The 27,692-nt window shown below is 41.2% G+C and overlaps 1 protein-coding gene across 11 annotated transcripts in view; it reads left to right on the top strand.

The window, feature by feature from the left end:
* The window catches only part of COBL (cordon-bleu WH2 repeat protein), a 334,049-nt gene that overhangs the window by 241,234 nt on the left and 65,123 nt on the right, over positions 1-27,692 (top strand). For 9 of the 11 annotated variants that reach the window (XM_077119324.1, XM_077119310.1, XM_077119316.1 and 6 more), the window contains 2 exons: positions 16,214-16,352; positions 19,518-19,688. In XM_077119324.1, coding sequence (XP_076975439.1) covers positions 16,214-16,352; positions 19,518-19,688 — 310 coding nt within the window. The remainder of the gene's footprint in view (positions 1-16,213; positions 16,353-19,517; positions 19,689-27,692) is intronic. The other 2 variants (XM_077119329.1, XM_077119326.1) reach the window with 1 other exon arrangement.

Here is a 27,692-nt window from a genome sequence, read left to right as displayed (position 1 = left end):
GTTTGTTAAACTGGATTAGGTGATGACATGTCTCCACCCATTTGGGTGAGTCTTGATTAGTTTCTGGAGTTCTATAAAAGAGGAAACATTTTGGAGAATGAGAGATTCAGAGAGAGCAGAGCAGAATGACTTAGCCACGAGAAGCAGAGTCCATGAGCCATCGACCTTTGGAGATGAAGAAGGAAAATGTCTCCCGAGCATCTTCATGAAACAGGAAACCAGGAGAAGAAGCTAGCAGATGATGCAGTGTTTGCCATGTGCCTTCCAGATGAGAGAGGAACCCTGACCATGTTCACCATATGCCTTTCCAGATGAGAGAGAAATTCTTGACTGTATTTATCATGTGCCCTTCCACTTGAGAGAAAAACCCTGAATTTCACTGGCCTTCTTGAACCAAGATATCTTTCTCTGGATGCCTTAGATTGGACATTTCTATAGACTTCTTTTAATTGGGACATTTTCTCAGCTTTAGAATTGTAAACTAGCAACTTATTAGATTCCCCCTTTTTAAAAGGCATTCTGTTTCTGGTATATTGAGTCCAGCAGCTAGCAAACTAGAACAGTGTAGTATATGCTGAAGCAGAATAGGGAGCAAAAAGTACCCTGAAGAACAGGGTTGGTGGCCAGATATTTTGGGGGGAGTAAATGTGACATTTCAACTAGTTCTTGAAGGATGGACGGGAGTTTGCTAAACACGAGAATGGGGAATTGTGGATAGAGTCCCATATTCTGGGCGATGGTACGTTGAATCTGAGGTGTGTGGGAGAATGTTGGGATGAAGCAAGAGGTAGAATCGGAGCTGCACTGCAAGGAGCTTGGTCCCATGCCACAGACATAATTTGGGTTTTATCCTATTTGTAGTTTAAAATAGGTCATGGCACCAAATAAAAGCCAAGCTTCTTTCCAAGGCTTATGACATGATACATGGCCTCTGTTCACTCCTGCCTGCTGTTTTCCTCTTCTAGTGTTTAAAAATCCAAGCAGCTTCCCACCCTTTTGTTCTCTTTCACTGAAAGATTCTTTCCCTGCTCTCTTTTGCATGGCTGGTCCTTTCTCATTGTTCAAGTAAATATCTGCCTCCTTGGAGAGCCTTTCTTGACCATCCTATTTAAACCATATATGTTAGCTCCCACTGTGCCACTACCGTCTTGCCTTGTTTTGTTCATAAAATAGATCACTTCCAAAAATTGTGTAATTACTTATTCATTTCTGTCTTCCCTCACCAAGATGTAATAAGCTCTGTGGGTATAGGGAAGGAATGTGGGTTTTTTTTTGAGGCTCTACCTACTTTGTGTACTAGGATATGGTATGACCTTAGTAAAATTTTGAATAAATCACTGAAATGAAATCTGTTGACAGTATCGGAACTGAATCAGGGAAGATTGGAGGCCAGACGGTGATTTCACGGGCATTTAAAATAATTCAAGGGAGTCTGGGGAGAGAGAAGAAGGAGGAATAGTGGAGAACAGAACATTTTTAGGGCAAGGACGCTACACAATCCTGTAATGGCAGGTCCATGGCATTCTGCATTTGTCAAAACCCATAGAACTGTACAACTCAGAGCCTGAACCCTAATGTTAACTACAGACTTTACTTACTAATGACGTATCAATATTGATTGATCAGTTATAACAAATGTAACCACATTAATGCAAGATGTTAATAATAGGGAATGCCCTGTGCTGAGGAAGGCAAAAGAAGAGGGGTTATATGGGAACTCTCTGTATTTTCTGAACGATTTTTCTGTAGATTAAAAATAAAGTCTATTAAAAGTCAAAAAAGAAAAAATAAAAATCCAGGCAAGGCCCGAGTAAAGGCATTGGTAGCAAACAGGATGAGGAGGGAGAAAGAAGCAAAGTCCTTCAAGAGATACGTGGTAGAGGAAGTGAGAAGGAGGAGGGGTAACATCTGTAAAGCTGCTAGCAATGAAAGAGTTTAGGAAAAGGAACAGGTTGCAAGTGTCCGTAGACAGAAAGGATGATTTGGAACACGACGTAGCTGTAGCATCTGCAGGAAACACACAGGCAGAGAGCCAGCTGGCCTTGTAACTGCAAGCTTTGAGAATGCTCGGCATGGGGATCATAGCTGGGAATATAGAAGTGGATGAAAGACAGAAAGAGAAGAGTAGAGATGAAATCACAAGGGGTACCGGACAGAGAAAGGCCAGTAGGGGAAGGCACAGTCAGGGATGTAGAAAGAGACTCTGGGAAATCCTGTAACTCAGGAAGGAAGCAGTGTGAAGAGGGAGGCACCGATTAACAGAGAGGCCACTTTGTGGGAAGACAGATAATAGTCTGTAGATTTCACAATCTAAAGAGCTAGCATAGGACAGGAAGCTAAAGGGAGGGGCACTGCTGGAAAAAGGTGACCAAGATGAGAAAGGGTGAGAGATTTCAAAGCAGAACCTGTTCTTTTGGTAAACTTAGTGGAAGGAGAGGGTTTTTCTGATTTTTTTTTTTGCTGCGATTGTGTGTCTGTGAGACATTCCAAAGATGGGAGTGGTCTATGATGATGGGGTTTGTGAATGAGAATTTGGAGATTCACCTAGGAGCTCAGGGCAAATTCCCCAAGGCAATACCAAAGCTGGGGCTCCAGACCCCAAGGGAAGAGTTGGTTTGAGAGGAGCAGCTTTTCTTCAGAGGGTGGGAAATGAAGTCTGGGAGGCTGGTCCATGCCTCATGGCCTTTGCTTTTTCCTATAAAGTGGGATAGGATATCATCTTCCAAAGAGAAAGGGGCAAAGGTGGAGCAACAGATGAGGCTGCAGGAGAGGAATAAGTGTTTGCAATGTGGAGATGGGAAAAGCAAGCCAGAAGAATGAGTGTAAGGATTTTGAAACAGTCACTTTAAAACTGTCAGTGGTTTCTAAAGCTGGATATACACATATTCTATGACTGAAGCACTTCCAACTGCATCCTCCTGTTTACCAAAACTATGTATGTAAGTGTGTGTAGCAGCAAAATTCTTAATAGCCCCAATATAGACATCAACCAAATACTTTTCACCAGTAAATGAATTGAGTGTGATTCTTGATTCCCTTACCCCTGCACAGCAGAGAATAATGATCCAAAACTACATGCAGCAGATAAGCTCATGAAAAAAAAAAAAAAAAGCCAGGCTTAATTATATTAAGTTAAATGCAGAAAACTCTCAGCTCTTGGAAGCCAATACAGTGATGACTTTTGGGTAAAAGTAAGGGAAGCCAGAGAGTCCTTAAAATGCTTGGCAGCATCACAGGTCAGATAAGGAGAACAAAATCTGGAGGACCAGAGCTGGAGGGATGAGAGTTCTGGGTGAGACCCAGAATAGGTAGAGAGGGACAGGACAAGATAGGAGTGTGGTCAAAGGAGAGTTCTTACTTTGAAGAACCAGGTCCTGGCTATGGGAGAGGGCTGCTGAAGTGGACACAAAAGTGTCTAGGAAATCAGGAGGGGAAAGAAGACACAGTGGCGAATCTTTCTAGGACTGTGGGAATTGTGAGATACAATGAAATGCCCTGACTGACTTTTGCCTCGTCAGTTCTCTTTTTTAAGGGAATTCCTTATAGGTTTCACATCCCGTATACCCCAGGCTTCTTTTAAAATCATAAGCCTCTCAACTTTGGGCACATTCTTTGGATGGTGGTATGGCAGAATCCTGTGCTATTCTTCTGCCAGTTTCTTTGAGCACTAATAGCTCAAGATTCCAGAAAGTGCCGTTAACTTTCACAGAAGTTTCGACATGGTGGCAACTTTCTTACATTTTCAAAAGACTTTTTCCCATTACTTTAAAAAATGTAAAAAGATTGTAAACATGCAGATCACTATCTATGCACATATTTCTGGCTAATCCAATTTTAGCAGAAAAATGAACCTTTACTAAATATTTGTTGAAATGGTACAAGATTCTTTGGTACACTTTAGGAATATGAGGAGAAATCATATTTGGAAAATTGGTGTTAAAATCTCTCTATTTAAAACTTATAGCACATAATAAGTATTCCGTTTTCAGACATTTTGTTCTAAGTGAGGTAAAAGTGCTGAAACAGCACTTTTGTTTCTTCTCATAACTTTCCATGAAGCATGCCCAGTGTTTTTCTTTCTCGAATTACCAAAGATGGTGATGACAGAAATTGTTTTCACTGGCAGCCAACATGCTCCCACCTGCGAAAAGGGCTTTAATTTTAACGAATAGAATATAAACATCCAAAGGGAGTGATTTAGTTGACCCGAGGCATTAGAGTTTGGTTGGAGTCTTTTCAGCCTTTTTTTAGGAGCCTAAGAATTAAGCAGAACTCCCCAAAATTCAATGGGTACTGGAATTTCCATGGAAAAAAATATGATGATCTTACGTTTATCTAACAACAGCAAATAAATGGTAAAAGTTTCCCACATCCTGGGTATAGTTTTGTGATGTATGGTGTGTGCAATCCCTGGGAAGACTTTTTTTTTTATTTAGGAGAGAAATGGCTACACATCAGTGCAATTAGAAGCACCATCCAACTATGTGCCTGGATGATACATAACTGGGATATTACTTTCATCAAAATGCCACTTGCTAGCACAGAATCAGAACTACTTTATTTATTATCACTAAAATAAAATGGCAGCATATACTCTGAGGGGAAAATTAACTTTAGAAATTAAGACTATACCGGGGAATCTAAGATTCAGAGTCTCCACATTTTATGTTTCATTGGATAGTAGAGTGGATATATTCTTTCTGGTGTAATTTGGGGTTGGGTGGTCCCATATTGTTTCTATAAAATCAGGATACAATGTCACCATATCCTTCACCCCCTCCTAAAATTCCCAGGAGGAATGTCATTCTTTTGTATTAATTCACAGGTGTCATTTCCATAGGCCTCACTTCTACCTCGAAAAGGATCTGGGGATCCAAGTGTTCTAGAACTCCCTGGAGGCTGATGTTCAGAGTGCAATCTGAGGATGTATCTGAAAGGACATTTCCTTAGGGAAATCCAATGTAAAAGGAAAAACACTCATGGTGCAAGCCAAAGCCAAAGTCTTTAGGAACGTCTCATTTCCTTGTCATATTTTTTGACCCAAATTCCATAGACCATTGAACTCCCTGCTTCTTTTTTTCCATTTCTTCCTTTACATCCTTCCCTCAAACCCTGATCCTGGGCCATTATCATCAATAGATCTCCGTGTTCTTTTGCAAATGTCCAGGAGAGCAAAGCTTTGATCCGCCCAGCTGTCCACATTCTCAGCTCTAGATCTGCTGAACCATGCTAGAGACAAATTATTCCATCATGCAGGTTGCTCTGCCACAAATCCAAACACTGTTACTGGCAGTTCTCCTCCACAGCGCAGTTTCAACTCGGAGTTTCCCCTCTCCTCAAAGCTGCTAAGTCCCATTCAGCATTCCATCAACTACTTCTGCAAGAAAGTTGGATTGGGCTCTTCAAATGCCCATTACTGCTTCTTCAAGTGCATATCCATACATAGCTGTCCTTTTCTCCCTACTCCCTCTGGCCAGAGGAGTAAGTTCCCTTCCTCCTGGCTACATCTGGCTTTCTTCTTGAACTTAATATCCCTCTCCCTGGGAGAACTCCTCCATCCCTTATGCCACCTTTTCTTTGTCTTCCATCAGATCTTCTCTCCTGACTTCTTCCAGCAGCATTTACATTCATTCATTCATTCATTCAGGAAACAATTATTAAGCACTTAGTTTGTGCCAAATACTGTGCTAGGTGTGGGAATACAGCAGAAAACAAAATTCCTTAGGGAGTTTATATTCTTCAGGAGGAAACAGACAATAAGTGAATATACAGATATGTCATATGTCTTGTGGTGACAAGTATTATAAAATAAAATAAAACAGGGGAGTGGGGAGGAGTGATCGAAGGGCAGGGATTGATTTAGGGAAGATCAATGGGCTCTGTTGGTATCTGCAGCAGAGCTTCCAGGCAGAAGAAAGAACAAAGGCAGGCAGAGCTGGGAGCTGGCTGGGGATACCAGGGAGTTTCGAGGCAGGAGAGGGAGGTGGACTATGTTAGGAGAAAGGCAGAAGTGGCAGGGCCAGGTGAGGTGGCCATGGTTAGGATTCTGGATTTTACTTTGAGTCAGGCAAAAAGTGTTGAGAATTCTGAGCAGAATAGTGGCATGATCTGAGTTAGATTTTAAACAAAAGGCTGATTTGTGGCCATATGGAGAAGTGTGAGGGGAGGGACAAATGAAAGCAGCAGACAATTTAGAAGGTGGTTGCTGTTTTTCAGGCAAAAGATGGCAAATATTTATTCTACCAAGTGGTAATGAAACTGTGGAGGAGAGATCCAGCAGAATTTACATCTGGAGTGCATGTGGGGTGCTCAAGGAACATTCAAGGGTTTTTCAACCAAACAACTAGAAAAATCCCATTTACTTGAGATGGAGGAGACTGGCTGGAGGTGCAGAGGAGCAGGTTTTCAGGAAAGAAATCCATGGTTTCATCTTGGATATTCAGAAATGTCTGAGTGTCCCATAAAGTTGTCACATAAGCATTTAGCTACGTGGCTCTGGAACACGGGAGTCCCGGCTGGTTTGTAAATCTGGGAGTTTTTGCACATGGAAAGCTTGAAGTCATGAAGATGAAAGGAATGACCTAGAGAATTCACATGGAAGAAGAGAAGAGGTCTGTGGTCAAAAACTGGGATCCTACCACATCCTGAGGGGGGCAAAGGTGAAGGGATCCATGTACGAAGACCCACAACAAATCCTCATTCAGTCCCATGCCTGCTCCTGCACTGTGGTCCCACCGCTTCCCCTCCCACTCTTTTCTGTCTGTTCACTGGCAGTCGGCTACCACCCCACACCATGTCTTCTGCTACAGCTGCTCCAGTGTGGAGGTGCCCTGCTCCTCCCAGCACCAGCCATTGCACCATATGTCACCCCTTTCTAATGGACCCATCTTTATCCTTACCTTATGTGGACTCTGCAACCGTAGGCCCTTTGATCACTTGCTGCTTCTTGACTTTGCACTCTCCTGGTTGGCCTCCTACCTCTCCCACCAGACCTCCATTACATTCCTTATGAAGTGTTATTTTGTTCTGCCAGTCCCATAAAAGTGATCCAATATTACACAGCTATTGACAGAAATAAAACTCTAGCCCTGGTAGTCTTTCTTCAGGGATCCAAGCATGACCACTATGCTATGGTCTCACCTCAGTGATAGAATTTTTTTAAGTTATTCTGGTTCAACTGCGGTCATACTCCTAAAAATACTTGCATATTTAAAGGAAAATTATATACAATAATTCTGTAAAAGATTAACAGGTTATAATGTAGATTTCCTTACACTTCGGTTAGTAAAAGAGCCATCGGTTATAAGACCTGCTTTTCACATTTTATTTTAAATGTAATATAATTGTATTGTATTTATGGCTCTATAGATATCTTTAGAATTAGTGATTCAATAAGTACAACATGCCCCGATGGGTCTAAAACATCCAGTAGGTCTCAGTTAGCAACTCTCTACCACTTTGAACTCACAGCCTGTGCGCACTGGCCAATCAGTGTTCCTGGAATCCGAATAAGGAGGTGTTTTAAATAATTCCACATATTAATACCATCTTGATCACAGATCATATTTAGTGACTGCCTTATGAGCGTTTTAGTCATTTTCTGGAACACCTACTTTTTAGTTTTTCATACTCACCTCTCCCATTTTTTTCTTGTTCATAAATGAGGATAAATAAGAAAAAAAATATGTAAATTAGGAAACACCAACACAGCAACTGCCCCAAATCCCAAGAGTCCCCTGGGGGTGCAAGGGTTGAGGCACTGATAAAAAAAAAAAAAATCAAACCAGAAGCTTGTGTATGTTTTCTGAAAGAAGACATAAAATTGTTGAAATGGCACACCTAATTCCTAGCAAGAAGACTCACTTTCAGAAAGATACCAGTTTCTCAGTATTTCTAATACATTTAATGTAATTGTATTCAAAGTCCCCAATACCATTTTTTGAGAACTTGATAAATAGATTTTCAAGGGCCTACAGGGAGATTCAGTAAAGGCTAAAGGTAATATTTGAAATCAGCATGTAGCAGATGAATTACAGATGGATTACAAAATAAACACATTTGTGTCGTAAGCCAGTCATTTAGGGGAAATGCATAGCAGTACTTCAAACTATACCACAAAATTGCATCCAGGATGATTTAAAATATAATATAAAAAAATATAAGCCTAAAATTACTTTTAAAACAATAGGACTTTTTAAAATTTGGAATCAAGGGGCCCTTTAGTAGTACAATACAAGTATTAGAAACCAAAAAAAGGAAAAAAATGAAAAGTTGAACTAGATAAAATTTTACCTTCTAAAGAAGAAAAGTAAAAGACCATGGCAAACTAGTGAAAATATTCACAATATATATGCAATTCAGAGGATTACTATCACTAAGAAAAGCCCAGTTCAACAATAGAAAGGAAAAGAAAATCTCTTAATAGCTTAATGGATGTGAACAACCAATTTCTCTCTCTCTCACACACACACACACATATACACACACGCAAGCAATAATCATCAAAAATGAAATAGTGATATTAACAGAACAAAGATTTTAGAAGTAATTAGAAGTAATAAAACTTCAAAAAGTTTTAAAAGTAATTTTCACTTACTCTGGTAAAAGCTAAAATGAGTATCAGCAAAACTCTGTTGTTGAATATGGGAATGAAGCATTCTAAAGTGCTAGTCGGGAAGGTTTTAACTAATGTAGTCTTTCTGAGCACCATGTGCCAAATTTTCAAATCACATTGCTTTGGAGCCAGTGAGTTTGTGGTACTGCATCATAGGGGATAGACAAACATGGGAAAAGATAAATATGTAAGGATGCTCATGGAAGTGCTATTTGAAATAACAATACATTGGGAACAACTGAAATGTCATTTGTCAAGAACTGGTGAAACCATCGTGGTCTATGTAGAAGTGAATCATTGCCTCTACAATGACTGGGATGGATCTTTTGTTAATAGACAGCACAGTAGATGGGGAACGATGAGTTCATAGTTAAGAGTATTTAGTGTGCTCTTATTTTTGTAAATAAGAATGTATATAGTTACAGAGAAGAAAGATTGAGGAGATGTAAATCAGTCTTAATAGAGGTAATCTCTTAGAGGTCAAGTTAAAGAGGGATTTCACTTAGTGCTTTATACACTTCTCTATTATTTAAAATGGTTTCCGTGAGCGTGTGTAACTTTCATTTATCAGTAAAAACAATACGGTATTTTCATTTCAAATAGAAGAAGTCAGAATATGGGGGTAGGGCTTTGTTTTACTTTGGAACTCTAATTGAAAAAGAGTATTTATGAACACTTTCCAAACATGCTACACTGATGTAAAAAGCCTGTTTTGTTCTTTCTGGTATTCAAGGAGCAGGTCTTTATTTCTAAAATACAGAAACACTGTGCTAGGGATTGTGGAAATACAGAGTTTTATTAATCTTTACCTTAAGAACGTGGGGGCATATGGGGATACGGCCATGGAACCAGCCAGCCAGAATAGGGAGGAGAATGAAATAAAGATTTTAAGCAATACATTGCTCATTTATAGAGCAAGTGGTCTTGGAGCACAAAAGGACTGATTAATTTCTACTGAGAGGATTGAGGAGGCAGCTTTAAAAAATAGATTTTTTACTTTTTTAGTAAAAATTGAAGAGATTTCAATTGGAGCAGGAGACTGATAGAAGTACTTAAAAAGGTGGAATGTTCTAGACAGAAGGACAGTTTGAGGTAAGGCAAGCATGATCCCACTATGGAACAGCCAAGAACAAGTGGATCGTCAGTTCAAAAAGGCTGAAAGAACTCCACCTGGTTTTTCTTCACTCACTATTGTGTGTCCAATACCTTGCATGGAGTGTGGCTCCAGGTAGACATGTGTTTGAATAAATGAATGAATGAATAAATGAATGGGCACATGCATGGATTCAAGGTATTGAACCCTGCTCGTTTTATTTCACAACATATACAGACCTATAGGTCTACTGGTGTCACTCTTCTTTGGATAAATACTTGAAACCCAGAGGAATAAACCCATTTACCCTAAGAGTAATGTGAACATATAATACATGAGTATTAATAAAAGCTGTAAAGGAACATGGAAAATAAATACACACTCACACATATGCACACACATGTGCAATCATTTAATTACGTTTTATTGAGTTTTTACAAAATGCCACACTGTGAGCTAGGTGACGGAGTTGCCGGCATAGAGCTAGGGACACGAGTCTTTGCATTTTATGCCACATAACTCTTCACTTTACGTTGAAAGCTCCTCTTCTCCATAAACATCTTCTGGCCTCAACTCTGGCATTGCACATGACCAGCACAATGAGGTTAAGAGACCAAAGTGGCCACCATGGATTGAATGCTTTCTAAAAGACCAAGAAATTGAATGCTCTGTTCTGGCTGTTGGAGAAAGCTTCTTTGCTGCCATAGACCAGATAAGCATGTTAGAAATCAGCCCCCACCAACCAAAACAGGCCACTCCATTTCTTAGTTTTTTAGGAAGGAAAACGGGCAGAAGGAAACTTGGGAAAGCTAGCAGGTCATGATGTCAAGGGTCTCTCAAAGAATGTGCTAAAATATGCATTGGGTTTAATTTTTGTTTTCAAGCAATAATTTCAAGCACAAATTGGTTTCTAAAATACCCAGTAGGTATAGGAGGATATTTAACAGGTAGGACAATAAAAACCCCATGTTGTTCAGTCACTTATGGCATGTCATTACTATAGGAATAGAAATTGCCATTTAAAATTGCAGGAGTTTATTTCTTCCAGACCTATCAGCCTGAGGCCAAGAAGGTTAAATTATGAAAGAGGTTGAAGAGCATGGGTTTAGAGTCAGGTCAAGGTGAATGCTGACCCTGACCACTTAATTGACTCTATGACTATGGTCAAGATACCATCTATAAACATCTTCATTTATAAAACAGACATAGTAAAATAATCTTCTTAATAGGGATTTTGAGATTATTATATGAGATATAACATATCAGTCCTTAGAATCATTTGTGTCACTCTCAGCCAATGTTCATTTATGGATTTCTGGAAGTCCATAAATGCATCTATTAGAACATTTTTATTTAAGTAACTTAAACTAACAGAAACTCCAGAAAAAAAAAAAAACACTCTTGCCCATTCGACCTTGTTTCAATTGGAGGGTCTCAAGCCTGGCCAAACACTTTGCAATAGTTTATCTTCATTAATTTATCAGGAGTAGCACTGTACCTAGAACATGGATGGTGCTCCATGAATGTTTGTTGAATGAATATTATTAACTCTGGGAGAAGAACAGTCAGTGGTTGAAACTGGGCAATCTTGGCACAGGCTGGAGGATTTTAATACTTCTCCAAATCTTGTAACAAGGGAAGTGAGCCAGAGACATCTTTCAACAGCTGAAATTGCTTTTCCAAATTGGGTAAACCAGACAGCTTTCCTGCTCCCCTCTTCTAATTACCTCCCACTTGATGTTGACACTCAGCAGAATTCTGGAATATTTCATTATTGTACACACAGTTAGTAAGGACTTAGAGGGCTTTGATTACCCAGCATGGGGTCACTGAACAAACCATGACCCCAACTAAACCCCAGATTCCCATTTTTAGCAATGTTACCAGCCCAGAATATCTTGTAAATTTTATAGAATTATCTCTTCTTCATTAGACTGTGAGCAACTTGAGGTCAATAACTTCCTACCCTTTGCATCCACTGCCGTTCCTATCACAGAATAAGTATTCAACAACTGTTTGCTTATTAGTTGGGGGAATAGGTGAAATAATGACATTGAAGAAAGTCTCTTATTATATTTAAGAAGAGACTGAGACATATGAACTAGAAGATAATCAAGTAGGCAAATTCGCAGCATTCCAATAATCATAATGAATGAATGGACTAATGTCAAACCTCAAAGAAGTTAAGATTACAGAATCAAGGCTCTTTGCCTCTCAACATTATCATCAACAAATAGGATAGTACCAAGGTTAGAGCAATGGACCAATATTAATAAGTAGCTAACAGAAAAACAAAAATTTTTGACATCCATTTATTTGAAGAAGTCTTGGCAGCTTTATTAAAAATCTGATGTGCACAAACTCTTACAGACAAAAAGTGCACTTTCAACTTTAAACACATGCCAGGCTTGTGAGCGGTGAGGCTATGAAGACTCAGTCCCCGCGTGTCCACGCTGAACCGACACCCCCACAGACGTGGCCCCGGGGGCCGACGTCTTACCCCGCAGGTCCTTCCCCACCCATCAGCTCTGGACTCACCGCCTGAGGCCAAGTTACCAGCCAGGCTCTGGGACCAAGACCAGCCTGACAGCCCTCGCCCCAGACTTCCCACCTGCCCCCAAGCTGAGGAAAGATGGGGGGCGGGGGGCAGGCCCATGAGCTGGAGGCTTCAGGACCCCTCCCCCACCAGACTTCTCTCTTCTTCCGTCCCCATCTGCCCACCCCTCCTGCGCGGGCCAGGGCCAGACTGGGGCCTACGTGCCCCGTGGTCCAGGCCGACACTGTCTCCCCCCAGACTACCGAGCAGTCATCTTAAGGCCACCTTCAGAAACCCACCCATCTGTGCTCTATGGAAGGACCAGGGGAGCTTCAAACAACCCACTGCAGGGCTTTTACAGGCTCAGCAGGTGGGCAACCCAGACTGCAGGAGGATTTGCTGCTAGGCCTAGGCCAACTAAGTAAGCAGAAACTACGAAATTATGTTCTCACGGACGGTGGGAATGGTGGGACAACACTGCGCACATAATGGGCACCACTGGATGACCAAAAGTGCTTACGGTGGGAAGTCTCATGTTACCTCAGTAAACATTTTTTTTTAATATAGAACTATTAAACATTACCACCAGGTAAACCCCTGATACTGTCTCAAACATCAGAGACTCCCAAGTCAACAGGCCAAGCCCTTGATCTTGAGGACTACCCTGGTGCGGCTTGTGTAGGTAGCAGAGCTTAGCCTACCTACAGGCATGCCTGAGACTTACTTCTGGAGGACCTCTGTTGCTGCTCAGATGTGGCCTCACTCTCTCTGAGCCCAACTCTGCAAGTGAAATCATTGCCCTCCCCCTGACGTGGGACATGACATCCAAGGGTGAAAGTCTCCCTGGCAGCATGGGAGAGGACTCCCAGGGATGAGCCTGGCCTGGCACTGTGGGATCAACAATACTGTCTTGACCAAAAGGGGGAAGAGAAGTTTAACAAATAAGTTATCAGTGGCTGAGAGTTCAAATGGAGATGGCAGGCTACTCTGGAGGTCACACTTATCACACTTCATTAAGTTACTGCCACCTATCACAACTTGCCAAACCCCAACCAAAACCATTCCTGCCAATCCTAAAGTAGACCTGGGACATTATATAAGATTCTACATGCACTAGGGTAACTTTCCAGAAACCTACAACCACCAGATGGGTCCCTGGACCAGCTAAGTCCTGAAATGCAAAGGGGCCAGCCTCTCCGGAACATCAACTAGTTCCATCCCCCTATCCCATATCATCAGCAGCCCTTTCCAACATGAAAAAGTTGGAATGGGCATAGTACAAACAGCCCTAAAGATTGGGAGAAAGATCAAAGGAGATGGTGGAATTATACAGAGAAGGTAGGGTTTAACAAATGAGTAAAATTGCTGAATCATTAAATTGATATTTCTTTTAGTCTCCGGTGTCTTGGAGCAGCTGGAAGTAAAAATCTAAAATTGTGGAATTGTAAACCCACGCCAAACTCTGCAATCTGTTCTATGACCAATTGTTGCGGTGTGCTGTGAAATTTGCTTTTTCCTTTATGTTACTTTCCTCCATTAAAAAAAACAGTAGAAACAAAAACAAAACCACAGAACTCTACAACATAAAGAGTGAACCGTAATGTAAACTATGGACGTTAGCTAATAATGTAATTATAATATTGTTTCATCGGCTTTCACAAGTGGACTGCACAAAGGCAAAATATTAATAAGGGAAACCGGTGGGGGAGGTGAGGTAGTATATGGGAACTCTCTACTTTCCATGCACGTTTTCTGTAAACCTACAACTGCTCAAAAAATAGTAATAATAAACTCTATTGAGAAAAAAAAAAATCTGATGTGACATGTCATATTACATGTCAAAGATTCTTGTACATGGGAAAGCAACTTTGGAAACTGGTGCTATCCCTCCAAATTTTACATATCCCTTAGCTCAAAAGGTACATTTAAAAAGATTTATTGAAAACTAAAAAAAAAGAATTTAAGCAAAGCAATGTGTGCAAATATAAAACTGCAATTTAATACTAGAAACAAAACAATCTTAATATTCAGCCAAAAGCAAAGGGGATTGATTAATAAATTAATAATTTATGGCTCACTAATCCAATAGAGGACAAGATAGCCATTGAAAAAATTAGGATAAATGAAACAAAGTCATTTATCTCTTTCCTTTTAAATCCCCACTAAAATAAATGTAAAAGGACATCAAGGCAAAGATAGGGCGAAGAAACAACAACAGTTATCGATAAATATTTTGGAAGCTAGAATTTTTTTTAATAGTGGTAAATACCTCACAGAGCAGAGGAGCTGAAATCTGACTGCCTGGCTGAAAACACCCTAAAAGACACAACCGCAAAGAGGCTCAGAAATTGGAGGCAGAAGTTCACACAAGAGTGCAGATGGAATGGATGGCAAAGCTGGCTAGAAGTGTAGGCAAGGAGCAGTGGGACCACCAGATACTTTTCCTCCCTGGCCACCCCAGCATAGGTCTGCCTGCCCCAACAGGCCCAAGACACTCTGTCTTCAGGACATCAGGTATGAAGGGAAAAACTCCATGCTGAAGGAGAGCCCTCGGGCCCTCCCAGGAGATTTCCACTCTGAAGGACAACCTTCTACCTTCAGGCAGTTGATTGGAGGATTCACTATGTGGAAAAGGGCTGATCTAAGAGAGAATCCTGAAGATAGGGATATTTGGGGGTTCCCCAATGATAGCCAGATTTCTACATGAGCACCGAGAGGTAATCCCATGAACCCATCAACAACCCCTAGAGTGAGGAAAAGAGGATAATTATATAGTACTTCAGAAACAAAGAACTGGAATCAGCAGGTATGATTTTACAGGTAAAACAGATATCCCTTTCAATAATTAGACCTGCCTTATATTGACTGGCTGCCTTTAGAGAATGGGAACTTTTCATTGTTCATAGTCTGAGCAGAAGCTGGATTTCTGCACTGAATGGGAGATTGATGAAATGGCCCCTTAATGTCCCATGTTCTGATCATTGTGATTCCAGACCCAATGGGGTCAGCCTGCTGAGGTTTCTTAGTCCAGACTGCTTTGCAAGGTACAGGGGCAGGAAAGAAAGCCTAAGTCAGGGCAGGGTGAGGTCTGAGCTGCTCTTCGTCTTTGCATAGGCACAGATTATGGTGGCCCTTGATGAAGCTCCTAGATGAAATTTATTTAAGGCATTTAATTAAGAGCTAAGGATTCCCTTCTCATATTTATGCAGATGGGACATTTACCAAGGGTGGTAGGTTGAATCATGTCCCCCAGAAAAGACATGTCCTTAGCCCTAATTTCCATTTTCATGAATGTGGACCCATTGTAGATAGGATCTTCTGAAGAATGCGTGTCCTACTGAATCAGGGCAGGTCTTAGTCCCCGTTACTGGATGCTCTATAAAGAGAAGAGACTGGAAGCCACGAGTCAGAGAAGGCCACAAAGAGAAGCTGAGAGTCAGCGGAACCTTAAAAGGAGAGGACATCGCCACATGATGGGACACAGAGATATAAGCCAGAGAATTCCAGGAAGTGCTACGAGCCAGCAGCAGAATGTTACAGACTCCAGGAGAATCCAGCCTTGATGAAATCTTGATTTTGGATTTCTTCTAGCCTCTAAACCGTGAACCAATAAATGATTGTTTTTTGAGCCAACCCACCCTGTGCTTTTTCTCCTAGCAGCTCAACAAACAAAGACACCAGGTCTCCAGATTTGCCTGAAGTCCCTAGGAAATAGGGAGCAGACTTCCAGCTTCCATAGGCACCTTGGGGGTGTCAGTGAGCCTCAGTGCACTGCCTCATGCTGCTTGTAGGAAACACCCCATACCCTTGCATCTCTGCTTCCACCGCCTGCCTCAAAGGACACCAACAAGTCGACTACCCTCTTTTTAACCCCGTGCAATACCAATACATTTTGTGTTCCACATACATCTCACTCCCCTAAGGAGAATCACCCTAATACTGTCCGTTTTTCCTTCTTTGCACCTTATAGATATCTCTGGGGTCCCAGATTGATTTACAGAAGAAGAAGAGGCGGGCGCCTGCCCCCCCTCCTCCACAGCCACCACCACCGAGTCCCCTGGTACCCAGTCGCACTGAGGACATGGAGGAGAAGCGAAGGAGCACCATGGGTGAGTGAGCTGTGAGCCAGCTGCATACGTGTGGGGTGCCGGCATTGCACTTTAGCACTGCTATTAACTCCTGCAGTGGCCTCGCTCCTTCATAGCATTAACCTGAAAAATGTTCATGCTGAAGAAAGAAAGTCTGGAAATGAACAGTTGAGAGCTCACTTAATATCCCACTGGCAATATGTTCTGGGTATCGTGTGGGCATTTAGAATGTGGGGATGGTGGGGAGGATGAAGAATGGCTGATGGATCCTGATAAAAGGTGGAAAATGTAGAGCCAGTGAGTGTGAATGTGTGACATGAGTGTGGATGTGTGACATGTCTCTCTAGTGGAAAAGGGATCAGTTCTTAAGATGGCATCTGAGGAAGTTGCTTGAAAGGCAGGGAGTGTTATTTTAGATCCCATGAGATTTGGAGATCAGTTGACAACAGTTCAGGAATTTTTGACCATCTTGTGTAAAACTGATCTCTACTTATATACCTTTTATCTATTTAGCAAAGATCTGATATTCTATGAGAAAAAGAAAACCCAGAGAAAAGAGCAGCAGAATCATAATATCTTTGAGCAGAAAGAGACCACTTAGACCCTTAATATCCTACTCCCGCATTTTACAAGTAAGGTAGAAAAGGGCTTAGATGATGTAGTTCTCCAGATCCACACACCAGAAATGGTTAATTTTATTTTTTTTAATCTTTCCATGTTATTTCATCTACCTAGGACAGAAATGGCTGTTGAATTTGCAGAAGGGGCTTTAAGAAAGGCCTGAGACTATACCCCAGTGCATGAAAAGTGCATCCAAACTCATTATCAGGTCATTAGGACTGCCATGCACAAGGCAATTTATTGCACTCAGAACCTCCGCCCTTGCCTTTGGCTTAGTGCCTGCAGCCCCAGAGGTGGATCTGCTCCCAAGGATAAGTGGTTGCATTGTCAGTGTCTAAAACTTTAATAAGCTCTATTTGGCTCCTTGTCAGCATTTTTTTCCCCTGGTAGATACCTCAGTTTTAATGTGTTAGCATTTCCCAACCTGGGAATTGGTTACCCCAATGAACAATAACCAATAACCTATATTTCATGTCACTTCATCTTTTTTACCCCAAGGAAAATACCATCAGATTTAAAGAGAGCATCAGGGTATTTTCTGATGGTCATTAAAAATAAACTTTGTGTCTCTTATCTAGTGATGAGTCCCCTATACCTCCTTCAAACTCTCTCCCCACTCATCTTTTAAAGGGGTGAGACCCTTCAGATTTAGAAGCCTCCTTGTTGAAACTGTTAAGAAGTGCCTACTTTAAGTGGCAGTGTGGACATGAATGAGTTGTATAGACTTCCAGGCCAGAACAACCCATATCAACAAAGGGAAGGGCCTCCTGATTCAGCCTCTGAAAGGAATGAGTTCTCTTCTCCATTTTGGAGAACCTAGTCTGGCTGTGCTGGGCAGTCAGCTGATAGACAGGTGTAAGGGGAAAAGGAAGGTGGGATTTTTAAAACTGAAAATTATGGAGATAATTCCCTCTCTAAGAAACAGTTCTCAAGGTGGAGGCATGGATAGTAGTAATTCACCACAAGTCCTTCTCTTAGTCCATATAATAGTCTTTATACAGATTGAAAGGAGACCAGAATCTCCTTTCTTATTAAAAATGAATTTGTGTATTTTTAAGAGGGGAAATGGTGGAGAAGGTCTTGCTGACCTTCCATCCTACCAGAAACCCCCAAGAATTGAAACTACCATAACAACACCACAAACCAAACTTACTTTTAACTGCAGTCTGAGCTTTAGGTTTAAAAACAAACAAAAAAAGTAGCTCCTATCCACAAAGAATGCTGAGCATCTTTTCTGTTCAGCTATGTAAATGTAAAAAGAAAAGTATTTTTTTAGAACTTGCACTAAAATTGTAGTATAGCTGGCCCAATTTTTCTTAACCCAAGTTCTTGGTAAACAAAAATCAGACTTCAGGGGCTGCAAGGGTAGTTTAGTGGTAGAATTCTCACCTGCTATGCGGGAGACCCAGATTCAATTCCTGGCAAGTACACTTCCCAAAAACAAACAAACAAACAAGCAAAAAAGATAAACAAAAAGCCAAACAAAGTTCAACAAATAGTGCTGCAATAAAGGGATACTCACATGGAAAAAGAATGAAATGTTACCCCTGCCATACAGCATATGAAAGAAAAAAAATCAGACTTTGAGGAGGGAAACTATTCATAAGTGCCTTGCACAGTCATCCTTGCTCCAAGGAAATGCTCGCTCATGTAAAAAAACTTATATTTAGTCCAACAAACAGCATCCACCAGACTATTTTACTTATTTGCTTTTTGGAGATACTGCTTTGAGGGAGGAAATGATGTGAGGATATGGGGAGACTAATATTTTTCTCTGTCGAGATAACTATAACCAAGAGGAGGAATAAACAAATATCTCTTGATGAAGAACTGGCATTTCTTAATATTTTTATTTATAGTCTGGAGAAGGGCATAAAGCTTGGACTCTATTACATATCAATTCTAAACTTTAAAAATTCAAAGGAAGTGTTTTAAAAGGAATCATAGTAAAAATGACTTCTGCCACTGGTAATTCATATCATTTATCACCATAAGTCATTGATTTGAAAAACAAATTTAGCAGCAGAATGGCATTTTCCTATAAATTTGCAAATGAATTCCCAGTGTATAAATAGATTTTTAAAAGGGGGGCTGTTCTGATTGCCCCCTAACTCTCTTTCAACCTGAGGAACCTCTTGAATCAAAATTTGAAAACTATTACTCTAAACCGTGAAAGAGATTGAAAGTATAGATGGTCTAGAAAGAGTCACACTAAAGAAGTGGTTGTTTGTACCATAATAGGTCAAAGGATATAGGAAAGCACCGAGAGTGAACTAAAGCAACAAATCCATGAACCTTCAGAAGGCTAAAGTGCATAAAAGGAGTCCGTTTTAACTGACAGAGCTGTTCAGGGGGCTTCTAGGAGTAGTTTTTAAAGCCCAGCACTTACGCCATTATGCCTGCCAGAAACAAGCTGCAACCAGGCAGATATGGGTCCCACCACTGGGCGCTAGAATGTGAAGGTTTGGGGCACGAGTGTGGTTGGATTTGGTGCCAGGTGGGTGTTAGCACTGAGTCCTCTTGAAGTCCTCTTGTCTTGAAGTAACCACCGTTGATTCCATGTAGGTGTTGGACGGCAGGTGCCACAAAAACCTCCAAGAGGCTCCGCTCGGGGCCCACCCCAGTTAGTGCTTCCCCCACCTCCACCCTATCCTCCTCCCGACACCGACGAGGAGGAGCCGTTCAGCTACCCCGGGGAAGGCACTGCTCCCGAGGCCTCAGACCCGAGACCCACACGTAGGTGCCCGTCATCTTCGTTCCACCTGTGTTGGCCGTCTACCTCTCTGGTCACTCCTGGGATCGGGCTGGGTTTCCAGACTTTCCATTCTTGCCTGTGGGTGTGTGTGCCTGTCCTTCTAAATGCTCAAAGCAGTGTGTCCGATGCAACAGTGAATGCACATTGAATTTCACACAGAAACCCATAAAGAAGGATTTAAGCAGTTAATGAAACCTATCAGTGTGTTGACTTCAGCTGAAGTTATCCTTTGTGGGTGGAGACAGTCAGCAAGGAGCTAATGTTCTTCACACTTGGAACTGACTTGAGCATGCCTGAAGATAGCAGCACAAGAGTAGTTACTTTCATAAACTCAGTCTTTGAATGCATAGGAGAGTGTTGTGTGCCATAGCGTGGAAGGCTTATAAATTAAACCCTTTCATCAAATGGCCAGTGGCCAAGCATTTGCACACCCACTTGGTGGAAAGGGAAATTGAGGCACCAAAAGGGGAAATAGTGTGATATGCATCTAGCAGTAGCCATAATTTTAATCCTCTTTTGTCCTATGACTTATCACATCCCATGTGAGATTGGGCTTTTCTCATTGTTTCCTGAGATATCTTTTGGGCTTTGATAAGCAGTAGCCATAGTATTCCAGTCTCCAGACTGGTAAGAGTTTTACATGTTGAACTATATATATATATATATATATATATATATTCAGATGACATCATCCACATGTCAAGCTTGGGCTGGCTCTCTTTCAGTACATCTCCGCTGGGTGAGGATGCTTTGTTCTGAAGCTGCATACATGCAACCACATGGCATCACTCCTAAATTCTGCCCAGCAAATGGCAAAGTCCACATTATTTTCCCACCTTCTAATTAGAACAGTCATACTTGTCCACCATTAGACCACTTTATCTTTTCTGTCTTCCTGGGAAACAATGACTAGTTGACCTGAGTAAGGAAGATAATTGATGGGTTACTTGTCTACTCTCTCTAGGAAAAATTATCCCCATTCATTTCCTCTTTCTTTACTAATAGTCCTTTCCAACCCTTAGAATATGTTAGGTCTCCTTGCAGTTGTATGTGCTTCCAAATTGCAGATGAAATTATCATAGGGTGTTGGAAAAATTTAAGATTAGACCTATAGTCAGAAAGACGACAAGCACAGAATGAAAGTCTCCAGAGCCATTTCACCTGTGAAGAGAGTGGATGGTGCAGCTCCACACACCAAGGCCCAGAGCTGCCAATGGCCACTCCTGCCAGGCCTCACCCACAGCATCTCCTTCCCGGGGAATGGGTGAAGGAAGAATTGCTCAGTGCAAAGGAGACAACTGAGGCCATTGCCTGCAAGTCCAGGAACCTTCATGGACTTGCACCGGGTCAAAGAGCCAAGAGTCAGCCCCCAATACGTGTTCCCTCACCTGACTTGGGGCAAGTCCAAAAATGGTATTTGGGAGGCTGCTTATGAAGGCCCACTTCCTGCCTTGGGAAGTAACACTTCCTCCTGGGTCCCTACACTGCTGTGAAACCACTGCCCACTCTAGCCTTTAGTAAACTTTCACAATGAGGACTGAGTAGCGAATGAAGCAGAGTAGGAAACAAAAGACAACTTTGTTTCCTCTTGCCTTGCATAGCCATGTCTTCTCAGTGCCTCAATACCTTTTTTGGGGTGTTCATTTCCCCTGGGGCACGTCATTGGGAACTTCCTTTACCTCCAGACTCTGTTGCCCCTTTTCCTCTCCGCCCCCTTTTCCACTCTTCCTGTTCCCCTCCCATTTCACACACCTCCAGAGATGCCAAGAAGAGAGTGAGGAAGAATGGGAGGTGGCGAGGAGAAGGCCCCATGAGATACTTGATGGAGTGAGCCAATTTCATTTCCATATCACCCTCACAGCCTCTCCCAGGAGGGGTTCCACAAATGTTCCTCTCTCCCTCCACCCCCTCCTCTTCCTTCTGGGCTGCTTCCAGCACCAAGAGTTTACTGCATCCAACTCCAAGCTTTAATTTTACTTAATTAACAGAATGGCCTGCCCTTTGTTGACAGCATTGAAAATTGGAATTGCCTGCCCAAGCAGGCAGAAAGCAACTTGCCTTCTTTAATTCAGGTCTTTAAAAAAGATAAGGAAAATAAATCCTTTCTCTCCTTTTGTGTTTTTTTTTTTCATTTAATGTTACACTCCAGGTACTACTTTCACCTGTCTCAATGGAGCCAAAGGTTGTTAGCATACATAATAAGATGTAAATTTGTACCCCTCTTGTTTAATGATTTCCACCAGCAATCCGAATCACCCTTCTGGCTGTTTTTAGTTGTGTGGAAGCTCATACTAATCATTAAAGGTATGGACATAATAATATCGGTAGGGACATTTTCTTATCCCCTGCAAGCTCTTGCATAGCTCATAAATTCAATTTTAGACCTGTGTTCCTTGCAGGAGAAATGGGTGTATTCATAGTGGAAATATAAACAGGGTACCTACAAACAGGCGTTTTCCACTTTAAGAACTCACTCAGCCCATACCACAGCTCCATGTATTTGGCACTGGTGTCAGGCAGCTGCTGTGGGGTAACTGAGCGGGGGGGCGGAGTTATGTAAGAAGCCTGAGGGCTCCCAACCAATATGTGGGAAAACCGCAGTTCTCAATATGGTGTCTCTGCCACTAAAACTTGGTCCTTCCATCACGCTACACTTTTCTCCTCCTATGCCAGAAAGTCCCACATGATACCTTTGTCTTTCACACATCCATTGGGATTTGTTCAATGGGTGGTATATCTCACCTAGGTGGTTCGAAAGGAGGCAAATCTATTTTCTTAAAAAACAGAGACATAGCCAAAGTGCATTAAGATAAGAATTTAAAGAGAGAAAATGTGACGGATTTGGGGGCAAATGTAAGAAGATGCAAGAGGACAGGAAATAGATCCTCTTACAACCCCACCTTTATTTGATCTCTCCCCCTCTGGCCTTTCTATTCCATCCATTCCATTTTCCCCTCTGGGATTTTGACCCCGTTCCCGCCATGGTGGCTGCTTTGCTGGTGCACTCTTCCACTAGACCAAGTACTCCCCTTCCTGAGCCACCTTCTGCCAGCCTACCTGAGAAGTAGCTAGACCTCAAGCCCTGAGTCCAAGGGAAAAACACCTTTCTTCCCATTTTAATGCTTTGGGTTATCAGTACCTGATCATTCAAACTACACTTACCTAGAACAAAGGACAAATGGAGAAGACTGTTTGTTAGATCAGAGCCACTTACACTGGGGACTCCTGAACTCTTTTTGATTAAAGGTACTGTTTGCAGTCATGAGTTCCAGAAGTGGGGGAATAACTATGTAGTACTAGCTCTAATAGGCCCCCTATACTCTTTCTGTTCTCCCAGCAAACGCTTGGTGGGGTCAGCCTTGATATCAGATAGCCGTGAGCTCTCTACCTGCTTTAGGCACAGTCAGAGGTAGATTCTCTGTCCACACCCTGCTGCCCCAAGGATATCTTTGCTATTTAATCATTCCAACTTTTATGTCCAGGTCTGCCCTCTCCATCAGAGGGCAGATTATTAAATTAAAAAATCAGTTCCTTGGTCACACTAGCTATATTCCAAGTGCTCAGTAGCTGCAGGTGACCGGTAGCTACCATATTGGACTGTGCAGCTCTAGAATATTTATGTTACCATCATGTGAACCCAATCCCAGCATACAGCCTCTTCCCATGGATAGTGGCATCTCATGAGCCCATTTCTGGCATGCCTACAATTTTTTCCAGTCTTAATTTCTTCCATTATATTCCAGCCATTTGTCCTTTATTTTGCTTACCATATTGTGCACACCTGTTATATGCCTCCTCCAATTGTTTCAGGTACTTAGAGCTTTGAACAGTCTTATTCATATTTATATCCATCCTTAGTTTCAACTTATTACCTGATATATATTCAGTAAAGGAAATACCAGAATTCACCTTACTATGTGAATTTTATGTATCAGATTACAACAATGTATGCTGTGCCCTTCGACTTCATTAAACTGAGTTGTTTTCTAGTTTCAACATTTTAGGCATGTAGAATACACTCAGAAGACCTGTTGCAGTTATACTTAAGAAGGATATCAAAATCCCCATAGCATTTAGCATCCCAACCTTTATTTTTTCCTCAGTTGTTTCCCCATCTGGTGTATCTGTTAGGATATCTTCCACTGAGTAGTTTGGCAGCCTCGAAGGTGGCCCCCAGTGCTGCTTGCCCCATGATGTTCACCCTTTGTGTAACCCTTGCAGGTGGATTAGATTTAGTACCTCCTATCCAATGAATAGAATATAGAAGAAGTAGTGGCATGTCACTTGTCACTTCCCAGATTCGGTCACACAAAGACTGTGGTTTCCATCTTGTGTACCCTCTCTTACTTGGCAACTCTGAAGGAAGCCAGCTTCTGTGTTGTGGACTGCTGTATGGAGAGGCTCACATGGCTCAGGCCAGTAGACCCTCAGGAACTGAGTCCTGCCAAAAGCCACTTCAGTGAACCTGGAGGTGAATCCTGCCCCAGGTGAGCCTTCAGATGAGGCAACAGCCCTGGCTGACAACTCGGCTGCAGCCTTCTTAGAAACTTGAAGTCACAGGTATCCAGCCAAGTTGTGCCCAGGTTTCAGACCCCAGAAAATGGGAGATAATAAATTCTCATTGTTTGAAGCCCATAAGCATGATAATGTTTTTATTATGCAGCAGTAGGTAACTAATGTAAGTTACAAGTAAGAGAAATACAGTTTTAAACCTACTTGGATAGCTCAGAAATGTCTTCTTTCATGTAACAGGAAACCCAGAGAGGGGGAGGACCTGAGGGTGAGTTGATTCATCAAGGGTCCAGGTTCTTTCACTGTATCATCATCTTTGGTGTTATCGTCTTCCAGTCTGGACAATGTTAGATACGTTTTGAATAGTAGGGATGGCAAAAGTAATGTTTGGCATGGTGAAGACCAAGCTTAAAGGCAGTGTGGCCAAGCTTCTGAAAGTCAGAAATCATCAAGGAAACTTCCTCCTTGAGTGACAATTTCAGTGCAGGACTGGCCCCTCATGCCTGACCTCTACCAAAATCCTTATTTTAGTTTTTATAGACAAGAGTAACCACTGGAAATGTTCCTAGCATTGACATATGCTCATTTAGTTTCCAGAGACTGAAGGGTCTTGTTTCTTGATAATCTTAGTAGTCAAGAGGATAACAGAATAGAGTTGGTTGTTGTGTGTTGAACTTGCAAATCATAGGACTCCTGAATCTCATTTAAAATTGTGTCTTGCTATAGAAAGCATTATTTTATCTCTTCCGAAGTGAGTTTGCAGTAGACAAAATACAGCCATCTTAAAACCAGATTATGGCAGAGTGTGAAGGTGTGAGCCCAAAGTACAAGAACTTACTCTCTGTCATTGACTTACTTAGAATTAAGGTTCCTTGTATCTGCTGTGTGCTGCACACTTCTTCCTGGCAGTCATGTCCAGGACAACTTGTAGTCTCAGTTGATAAATACTTATTGCACATCTTGGAGAAAAAAATAAGCTATGCAACTTATCAAATGTTTATGACACAAAGATCATGATGAATGGGTCTTTGGTGATCTGTGTGAGCTTTCCTAGCATGATTTTAAAAGCCGTGAAATAATGTTTCTCTGGTATGTGCTCATTGATTTTCTTTTCCTTACTAAAGGTCCATGTTAACCTTTAGATATCTAATCATGTACATAGGTGCTCTGTGTGCATGTCTAAAGTAATGTAATTGTGCAAGTGGATTTTTCCCCCCATAACTTTCTAATCAGCTTGCTTAATTCTGCCATTTGATTCCACTTGACTCTTCATTGTGATGACTAATGAAGATGGCTGGAGAGTTGCTTTGAATTGTTTTACTCACAAGTTTTGCAGTGCTGTGTATGAATGAGCTGTTAACACATTATCAATTACTTATTCTAATTAGAAGCCTTTGGAGATTTAAAGATCACTGCACAGAGAGTTCAAATTACAGATTCCCCTTTTTGTACTTTTGAAAATTTAAATTTTCAACAATAAACTGTTCAGTAATTGCCATTTTCTTTTACAATACATTTTCTTATACTGGGCTTGGGCAAATAAAACTTTCTGTTGGTGTGCATTTGTAACTGGGAAAGAGAAAAAAATGAGTCACTGTCTTCTTTATTTAATGATACATATTATTAAACCCCACCAGTGACCAGCGGCTAACTGATTGGTTTTAAATTTATGAGGATAGGTCCTATTCTAAGGAACTTTAAAGACATTTTGAAACAGGAAAATGAAATGCAAGACACGAACTTTCTGTTTTGAATTTGAAAATAGTAATTTGATTTCACTCAATTTTAAATTGATAATAATAACAGCAACATTTTAGGCAGTGTGACCCAGCAGAAAGATTGTGGCAAAACGGCCAGCATCAAATCCCTAAACCCCAGGACACAGATGATCACTAAGGGTCTCTGGCTAAAGAACAGCCATGTGCTTGCCTGAGCAGAGAGCGTAAGGCTGGAGAAGACAAAGCAGGCTTTATGCTGATGGCCCTTAAAATTGAGACCAGTCCTCTTTGAAGTCAGCCAATGGCATACTCTGAAATTTCAGACAAAGCTGAGCACTTTGCCTGCTTCTAAACAGAGTCGTTAATTTTAAAGTTTGTGACACAAATACGATCGTGCGAGTTTTGTTTGTCCTGGAAAGCACCCTCGAAACTGCGCAGGTGTGTGGCCCTCAAAGCAAGCCTAAGAAAGGACTCAGGCCTGAGTCTTGCGTGTATTTGCCGCTTTCCTTCCATTGGCAAGAAAGCCAGCTGCAGCTGCTCCCCCCACCGGAAAGGGCGCAGCCGCCAGGGAAACAGGAAGTGGATGGTGAACAAATTGCCCTTTACATAAAATGGGAGGAAATCGTTGACTGTGGGAGCAGAGTTAGACTGTATGCCCCTATTCAGAAGTACGTTTGGAAAGACAGAATTGAATTTCCAGCCTTTTACAACTGTATCTCAAAAACCATTAAATCTACCCAAAGTGTACTGAAGATTGGGTGCTACCTAGAAGCAAAGCAATGCCAGTTTGCTATATATGAAGTTATATATGGCATTAAATAACGATCTTGTGAATTTTTTTCTTTTTGCTAGTTACTTCTCAGACCTTTATTTCCAAGGTACTGTGTCCCTGAAGTTAGAGAGAATTGAACTTAGTCATGACTCAAAAGAGCAGTGGTATGCTACCACTGCATTACACCAGCTCTTCAAAACTAATGGTTAAATTTTCAGGAGTTTTGCAAGCCAGTTGCAACCTGAACCATTATTAAAAAGTAAATTATATAAGCTTACAATTAATAAATCATAATAAAACAAAAATATTGAAAACTCATCACTTCTAATTATTTTTCATTTTACTATTTCTGTTCTCTTAAGGTTACTTAATATTTATTGATTCTGTGTGTGAAAATACTTACAAATATTGTATTCAGTGACTTACACTGATATCCTGGAATTTACACTGTGAAAATTGGCAAAGGTTATAAATTAGGGATTGATTTATTGTTCTGTTAACTATGTAGATAAAAGAAAGTGATGGAGAAATATGTTAATAATTTAAACGTATGAAATTTAAAATGTGCCCTATCTATAGCCAATACATTGTGAATAGCACAAAAAAAAATTGAATTGTTCTTCCATTTTTCAAAAACCATTACCCAGTTCAGCAAAGTAGTCAGTCAGGTGACTGTTGAACTAGTGAAGTTCCAACATACATCTTCCTGGTTTCATTTTCATCTTACTCCTTAACATAAACAAAAATATAAACCAATGTTCATGTCAAAGCTACATCTGTTTGCCAATAGTAATAATAAGTCGTCTGCAGATATGAGAGTTCAGCAAAAATTAATGAAAAGCATCTGTGAGAATCAACTGGCTATACAGGATTCACCACAAAAAGTTTTGTATATTTTATTACTACTTGTAAATTTTGTCTTGCACATCCTTTATATCAGTAAAAACTAATAAATATGTGTATATGTATAAATATGCAAATGT

This window comes from Tamandua tetradactyla, chromosome 1 (assembly GCF_023851605.1).
Source record: "Tamandua tetradactyla isolate mTamTet1 chromosome 1, mTamTet1.pri, whole genome shotgun sequence".
In the NCBI taxonomy this organism is placed as follows: Eukaryota; Metazoa; Chordata; class Mammalia; order Pilosa; family Myrmecophagidae; genus Tamandua; species Tamandua tetradactyla.
Note: the sequence above shows the minus strand (reverse complement) of the source record. Positions and strands in the feature narration are given on the sequence as shown.